Genomic DNA, 8,451 nt, shown 5'->3' on the forward strand with positions numbered 1-8,451 from the left:
ATCAAACACAAATTAGTAAATTACAAACTCAAATTAAGGACCCAATGTCTAGGTGCTGAAAATATTGGATGCATTGTGTTTCGGGTACATCCAAACAACGATCCAAACGCGATACATACTTAGGATGACTCGGGCTGCTCCTCCTACATCAATAAAAAATAATTTCTTGATTGGCCCACAAAGATGGCATGACCTAATTGTGATTGTGGACACGGTGCGACATATAATCTGCCCCTAAATGGGAGGGCGAGGATTCATGTGAGTCCCACCAAGTGTGAATAGAAGATTCGCCAGCCCAGACCGTAGCCCTAGCTTGGGTCATGGAAGAAAAGCGGGTAGTTCATTGCTTCCTGTTGGGAAATCCAACCCTGCCCACCTTTAACTGTCTGCCACGCGTCAGTGCCACACCTAATCCTCGTCTACCTTCTTCGTAACGTGGCACCTTTAAGCTTACAGGGCCAGAAGACCCTGCCCAAATACATTACAAGAACCCATGGAATTCCCAAAACAGCCTCCTTTGCCCGTCTCATCTCCGGGTGTTAAATAAAAATATTTTGCATGGAGGATATAGTACGTGGGTTTTGCAGGCACCATACTCTTTTTCAAAGTCTTATTTAAAAGTACAGTTGTTGAGCAACTATAACAAATATGGATTATGGGCAATTACCTAGTACTAGAAAGTAATTGTAATAAGATACAAAGCCCTTCTTTTTTTATTTTTCGTTTAAGCTCGAAACCCTATAAAACCTCCTCAACTCCCTCGCCTCCAAGCCAAAACCAAATCCCACCCCCATCCTTTCTTCCCACTGTAGCCCAGGGTTTGTTAGCCAACTCAACTTCAAAGCCTACTAAAAGGTAACACTTACACCTTCAAAAGATCCTCCTATTCTCTTATGTCTTATCACTAACTTTAGGCCTTTTACAATGGCCTTTTTTCTTTTGATCTTGTAGGAACAATGGGGAGGTCACCATGTTGTGAAGAGGTCAGCCTAAAGAAGGGTCCATGGACACCGGAGGAGGACAAGAAGCTGACGGAATTCATTCAGAAGCATGGTCATGGGAGTTGGCGGCTGCTCCCAAAGAACGCCGGCCTTAACAGGTGCGGAAAGAGCTGCCGGCTTCGGTGGACCAACTACCTTCGGCCTGATATCAAGAGAGGGAAGTTCTCTGAGGAAGAAGAGAAACTCATCGTCGATCTCCACTCAGCTCTCGGAAACAAGTAATGTTTATCTTCTTACTTTCGTCTTTAGCATCAAATATGTTAATACTATGTATACCATGTGAGTATATGAATAACTCTTCGAATGGAAACCAAGTTTTTTGAGTCTTTTTGTTTTCAATGTCGAAGGTGGTCATTGATAGCAGCCCGTATACCAGGGAGGACCGATAATGAAGTCAAGAACTACTGGAACACCCATCTAAGAAAGAAGCTCCTCCGAATGGGCATCGACCCGGTGACCCATATGCCGAGAACTGATCTCAATCTACCTGGGAGCCTTTCCACTGTGCTGGCAGATGCCAACTTCGGAAACTGGAGCAGTTTGGCTAGTGTTCTAAAGTTGCAGGCAGATGCTGCTCTCGCAGCCAGGATGCAGGTGGTGCAAACGCTACTTAAAGTTCTAACTAATAGCCCGACTTCAAATCTGGATTTGATGGGTCTCTTGGGATCAGCCTCCCTTGGGAATCACCAATTAAGTGGCCTCCTGCAGTTAAGTCGCCAGTACGAGGGGCTTATTGATAGCTCTCTCAGCCTTCATGGTTCGATTCAAATGCCTTCCAGCCTTCCAAATTTGAGCTTCCAAAACTTACTGAGCAATGTTCAAGCTTGCACCAAGTCAAGCCTTTCTCTCGATGGAGAAGTGGCAGCACAGCTCGATGGTTCTGGCTTAAGCGAGCATGGAACAGAGAGCAATGGTTTTAGTGCTAATTTCTATGACTTTCCAACTTCAAATTCCACAGCTTCACTTCTTCCAGCCTCTTCAGAGGACACCCACATAGATCAAACTCAAGGTCCAGTCACCTCGAGCAATGTATCATCCATCTCAGCACCCTTTGAAGCTTGGGAAGACCTAAATCTAGATGATCTAAGCAGTGACTTTGGCTGGAAAGACATTCTAGAGTAAGCCATTCATATTGCCATATATATTTCTTTATAAATTCTTAAACTATATAGTGTTATACAACCTACTAAAGTTCTCTTTTTTGTTTCAGCCAAATGTCATGGTCTAGCGCATAACAGAGCATTTGAAGGTGCCATTTGTCCATAGAAAGAAGCAAATTCATGGATTTGCTAAAAGAGTCCAAAAATAACACTTCTGATGTACAAAATACTGCGTTCATATAACTCTTTTACGAGTTTCTTCTTCTTCCTCCTTTTTCTTTTTTTTCCTTTTTTTATACACTTGTAATTGGATGATAAGTTAGATAAGTTTATTTAAAGATTTCTTTGCTGTTGGTTTTTTCTTTTCTTTTTTTTATTGAGGCTATTTTTATTAATTGCTTATGAGAACTGACAAGAGCCAACATGACAAAAGTAAAGACAGGTTTGGGTGGATGAAGCATTTGATAAACTGTATATTATTTGAAGAATAATTAGTTGGAGTTGGAGATGGCTTGTGGCAGTGGAAAATAGTTAGTTGAAAGGGACAATCTGGAAGAAAAATTTGTATTAATGAGCTGAATGTTTGACCTTTGATAAAAGACAAGCCATCTCATGCACGTGTAAAGCGGACGGTTCAGGAAATTTTCATATATCCAGCATCTCAGGGCTACAGTTGTCTCCTATTATAGCTACAAATACCAAGAAAGATGCACAATGAAGCCTTACTACATCAAATGATGGTTTTCCCGTTCCCAAGCAATGCAACAAAAGTCATATTGTTAGTTACTGATTAGGTAGACATTCCTCTAGGCACAAGATATTGACCGAGCACCCTCTCTCTCTCTCTCTCTCTCTCTCTCTCTCTCTCTCTCTCTCTCTCTCTCTCTCTCCATCCAAGTAGATCTGTTCAAATACCAAATACCCCACATGCTAAGCTTGGACCGTCTCGGGCAGGTTTGAACTTGGGTTTTAAGCTCGACGACCCAGGCTAGGTCTGAAATTTAAGCCCGCTCATCAAACAGATCAAGCTAAGGTTTATATCGATCCAACCCAAGTCTTACCAGAGCCTGAAATGTATATAAAAATAAGGATTTTTTTGTATAGATATCCTCCTAAATATCGAATTTTGCATGAATATCCTCTCAAAATTGATATTTGTATGTATACCCTCGTAAAATACTTATTTTGCTATTCTATTTTTTTTTAATTCTTGTTTTAGCATATGTACCTGTTGCCCAGATAGACAACCCAAGAGGGGGGGTGAATTGGGTTTTAAAATAATTTTAACTATTAAAGCGTTTGTGGGTGACTAATTAATGCTTTTTACAAGATGATTAATTAGTTGCTGTGATGTGTATGAAATGAGGGTAATGGTAAGAGACAAGCAATCACAAACACAAAGCTTTTATAGTGGTTCGGAGCTAACCCTTGCTCCTACGTCCACTCTCCAAGTCTCTCTTGGGAATTCACTATAACCCCTTGGATTACAGCCGGTTGTTTTCCAAGCTCACAACCAAACTTGTTGTTTTACGAGCTCACAACGAACTCGGTCGGTTTTTCCAGGCTCACCGACTAGAACCAACCCCGATTGTTTTTCCGGGATCACAATCGAACCCTTACACGTTGGTTTTACACTCGGCTCACCAACCAACCTCAATACTCTTGATTCAATGCCCCGATTGAACCAAGCAAAGACAAAGGTGTAGATAAAAGAGACAAACAGAAAAATACAGCTTCTCAAAAGCAGATAAATGGCAATATAAACAATAACGAAGTTAAGAGCCCTCAAACGCTTTTAAGTTGGAGAAGAGGAAGGGCTTCTTGAACTTCGGGTCTCCTCTTGAATGTGTAGTCGACTTGAATGCAGGAGAAGGCTCTTTCAATGTTGGGAAGAAGTAGGTGGATGCAGTTAATGCTGCTCTTCCCTCTTTTTCGTTGAAGAACAAGTTGCAGAGATTGAAAGCTTGATTACTTGGAGTGGAATGGTTCTTCTCTGCCTTGCTACAGTCTTCTGTGGCTATTTAAACCAACCCCCACGGAAACTAGCCGTTAGAGAGCTTTTTCTGCCCGTTCTGCACACTCTGCGCAGCCTGACAATGTGTCCGTTGGTGGGTTAGAGTCGACTCGCGCGATCAGGAGTCGACTCGGCTGTAGCGGGAGTCGACTCAAGCTTTTCCGGAGTCGACTCGGCAACTGTTCCAAATTTGAATTAAAGTTGCCTTCACGACTGGGAGTCGACTCGTCTTGACCTGGAGTCGACTCGCCAACTTCTGGAGCTGACTTGGCAATTTCGGAGTCGGCTCATCCACTGAAGTCCGTGGATCCAATTTTGAATTTGATCCACTCGAGTCGACTCGACTATCCTGGGAGTCGACTCGAATCTCAGAGCCCGAACTCCCGATTCTCTGTCTTTTGGCTCGTCCAGTCTTGGAGTCGACTCGAACTTCCTCGGAGTCGACTCGGCTCTCAGTTTCCGAAACTTGGTCTTCTGCCTTTTTGATGTGAAGCTGTCTTGGAGTCGACTCGAGCTGTCTGGGAGTCGACTCGAATCTCAGAGGCAGTAACTTGGTCTTCTGTCTGTTGATGGTCGCGGAGTCTTGGAGTCGACTCGCATATTGCGGGAGTCGACTCGAATCTCAGAGTCCGAAAATTGCTCTCTGACTTTTTCTTGTGTTCCTCTGAGAGTCGACTCTCACCTTCTTTGGAGTCGACTTGCCATCCATCGGAGTCGACTCGCGTTTCACTGGAGTCGACTCGAATCTCAGACCCGAAAACTGCTCTCTGACTTTTTCTTTGTGTTCCTCTTGGAGTCGACTCTTACTATCCTGGAGTCGACTCGGTGAACATCGGAGTCGATTCGCGCACTTTGGGAGTCGACTCGTTGACAGGTTCTGAGTTGAAGCTTTCTGTTTTTCTGTCTGTTCTCAGTCGGAGTCGACTCGTACAGATCTGGAGTCGACTCGAGCCCGTGCCAGTGAACTTGATACGCTTGGAGTCGACTCGTGATACTCTGGAGTCGACTCGAGTCTCAGACTTTGGTTCAAGTTGACTTCTTAACTTATCCAAAAATTATGAACCAAGTCTTGAGACACTTAGACAAGATTTTCACTGAAACACTTAATTGAATTCATTAGTAAACAAGAAATATACTCAATTGCTTTGATCTCATCAAAATCAAATAGGGTTTTAATCAATCACTCCACAATCTCCCCCTTTTTGATGATGACAAAACACTGAGTATATGTAAAGTGAATTGCACAATAAACAATGAAATAAAATCCATAAATGAATTCAAATGTCTGGTAATTCAATTTATCCAAGCTTGAAAGGAGTGAAACAATAAATTTCGGAGTTAAAGCTCCCCCTTTCATTTGGAATTATATAAGCCTTCATATTATACAATCAATTGTTTGGCTTATATGTCATTAATGATTTTGCTTGATTAAAATTCAGATTCTCTCCCTCAACATATGTATTCTACTATGTTTTGATTCTTTGAATTTCCTTTTAATGCTTTGAAGTTTTTGAACTGAATTTTTTTTTGGTTTTTAGAGGGAAAATCTGTCAATTTGTTCTTGAGTAGGATTCAGCTAATCTCCAAATATCCCTTGAATAGATTCTGGAGATTACTCCATTAGGAGCCCCAAAAGAGAGATAATGAGCCTCGAGGTACCGAATCCACTAAGAACGAATTTATGTGTTTTAAGAGTTTATCTTTTTATTGATTTCCATTGATTCCTTTTACATATTTTATGCATATTTTTCCCCCTTTATTTTTCCCCCTTTTACATATTTTATACATATTTCTCCCCCTTTTTGTCATCATATCAAAAAGGAGGTAATCAAAACACACAATCAAACATAGATCAAAAGGCACATTATTGAAGAAAAATGCGGCTACTCATTGTATTAATTTGTATGTAAGTATATTTCAGAATACAATAAGTAACGTAAAGCAATACATGTCAAAGAAAAATACAAAAAGTAGCTACGGTCTCCTCGAGGATGTAGGTTCTCCTCTCGAGGATGTATCTCCTCCTCTCGAGGATGTGGCTCCTCCTCTCGAGGATGTATCTCCTCGAGGCATGCGCTCCACGAGTGATTGGACCGCATTGGTCACGTTCTCTAGCTGGCGAATGATGGCCTGGATGGCCCTGCTCTGTGTCGTATCCAGCTCGAGTACTGACTTCTGCAGTCCGTCCAGCTTGTCGATGAGCACATTCGACAAGCGCTCGGCCCCTGCGGTGGTGGTGGACATGTCACGGCCGATGTCATCCCGCATCTGTCGAGTGGTGCTCGTGACCTCACTCATGCTGTGGAACTGGGCCTGTATCAAGGTCCTCATGTTGTATATCTCTTGCCGCACCTCAGCCGTCATGTCTGTCACGGCTGTCAGGGAAGGGACCAATGCGGAAGATGTGGGCGCAGGAGAGGGAGTAGGCACCGCACCCCGGAGCTTCTGGAGCAGATCTCGGACTATCTCCTGCCGCAGCTCCCGGAGCTGCTCAGACGAGATCCGGACCTCCATAGGCTGAGTGGCTGAGGAGGAGGGTCCGGCGGAGGTGGTAGGAGCAGAAGTGGATGGAAAGTCTGGTACGTCGGGAAAGTCAGAATCGGGCTCAGGACTGGGGGAAGGTCTGGTGGTCTGTGTGGTGATGGATGACTTCCTAACCCAGATCCCCTCTCTCTTCCGAAACCCCATCCTGTGTAGGGTCCCCGCTCGCATGCGATCTGTCCATCGCAATGCGCGAAAGGGTTCCCCCTCAGGAATGGGAATCTCGTACTCCCTAAACAGAAGGGTGAATATCATGCCGTATGGGAGGGTGAGCCTAGGTCTATCTAGGGGCTCACACATATACCTATAGATGAGTTTGGGGAAGTTGATCGGGGTGTCCTGAAGAATATAAAACATAAGAGCTAGGTCTCTCTCATTTACAAAATCAAATCTCCCTGTCTTAGGGAAGATGGACCTAGACAGTATACTCAAAAGGATTCTCACCTCAATCGGAAGTGAGCTAGCAGAAACCTCGTCTAGAGGTGACTGGGGTGGATGCCCTAGAACGGCCGTAAGGGCCTCAACCCTATCCTCAGGGTGTGTGGGAGCCACCCCTACTAATGGAAGGTGGAGGATGTGGGCAATAAGATCCTCCGTAACAAACAGAGGGACACCGGCTACTGTGCCCTCGATACCCCCATCTCCCCGATGGACGGTACCATAGAACTCTCTAACAAGGCCAGGGTAAGTGGGGAGATCTAAAGTGAGGAAGTACTCTAATCCCTGTGTCCTAAGCCTATCACCTATGGTGAACCCTTCCCGGGAGAGATAGTCGAAATCGACATATCTCCCGGTGGTGACGGCCTTCCCGGCCAATGGCCTCGCGGGAACCGCCCTAGGCGGGGAACGAGCCGGAGGTGGTTGCCTCGCGGGATCGTGCCGCGCCTTGGAGCGCCGCTCGGGACCGGCCTCGGGTCGGGACCTCTTCCGGACAACGGTCTTACGCGGCATTATGACCTAGATGGAATGAAAAACCTAAAGGACGGAGAAAGGTCGACGGAGGAGGCTTGGGACCGACCGGGGGCGACCTAGGAAGGGATGAAAAACCTAAGAACCGGTGAAAGATCGACGGAAAAGGGGTTGGAGACGATCGGGGACGACCTAGGAGTCGGCTCTAGGGCTTTTGAACAGTGGCGGCTTGAGAGAAAAGTGTTTTCGAAACGACAAATCTAGGGTTAAAAAGTCGGATCCCGACTGCGAGTCGACTCCACTGAGTCGCGAGTCGACTCGACCTCGAGTCGACTCCAGAATATGCGCGAGTCGACTCTCCTTATGCGCCTGAAGACTTCGAGTCGACTCCCGACTATATGCGAGTCGACTCCCCCTCTGCTGCCATCTTTGTGAGTCGACTCCCGCAAATGCGCGAGTCGACTCCCCCTTAGGAGCCGACTCTGAAACTTACTTGAGTCGTCTCTAACCTTGGCACGCACCTAAAAATCATGCTATAATCGTACCAAATGAGGGAAAAACACTAAAGTATGATCTGATTTGATGATTATTGAAAAGAAACTCTATTTTAACCACAATCTAGTCATCAAAATCAATGAATCTAGTGGAAACCACCACTAGGATGGATCAATCACTCATAATCCCCTCCTAAGCACACTAAACCTCTCTTCACTTAGGAGTTTTGTAAAAATGTCTGCTAATTGATCATCAGTACAAACAAATTGGAGTGTCACATCACCATTCAATACATGATCTCTTATGAAGTGATGTCTTATCTCAATATGTTTAGTTCTTGAATGCTGAATTGGATTTTTAGTTAGATTAATGGCACTTGTATTATCACAAT

The 8,451-nt window shown here is 44.6% G+C and overlaps 1 protein-coding gene across 1 annotated transcript; it reads left to right on the forward strand.

Annotated features, from left to right (window-relative positions):
• Positions 1-770: 770 nt before the first annotated feature.
• Positions 771-4,947, forward strand: LOC103698468 (myb transcription factor 42-like). The gene is made up of 4 exons (XM_039118333.3): positions 771-855; positions 952-1,219; positions 1,349-2,119; positions 2,212-4,947. Exons 2-4 carry the CDS (start codon positions 957-959, stop codon positions 2,234-2,236), a joined length of 1,059 nt encoding a protein of 352 aa, XP_038974261.1. The 5' UTR covers positions 771-855; positions 952-956; the 3' UTR covers positions 2,237-4,947.
• Positions 4,948-8,451: the final 3,504 nt, after the last annotated feature.

Source organism: Phoenix dactylifera, chromosome 10 (genome assembly GCF_051530095.1).
Source record: "Phoenix dactylifera cultivar Ajwa chromosome 10, Ajwa_hap1_PhDact_Kaust_v1.1, whole genome shotgun sequence".
Taxonomy (NCBI): Eukaryota; Viridiplantae; Streptophyta; class Magnoliopsida; order Arecales; family Arecaceae; genus Phoenix; species Phoenix dactylifera.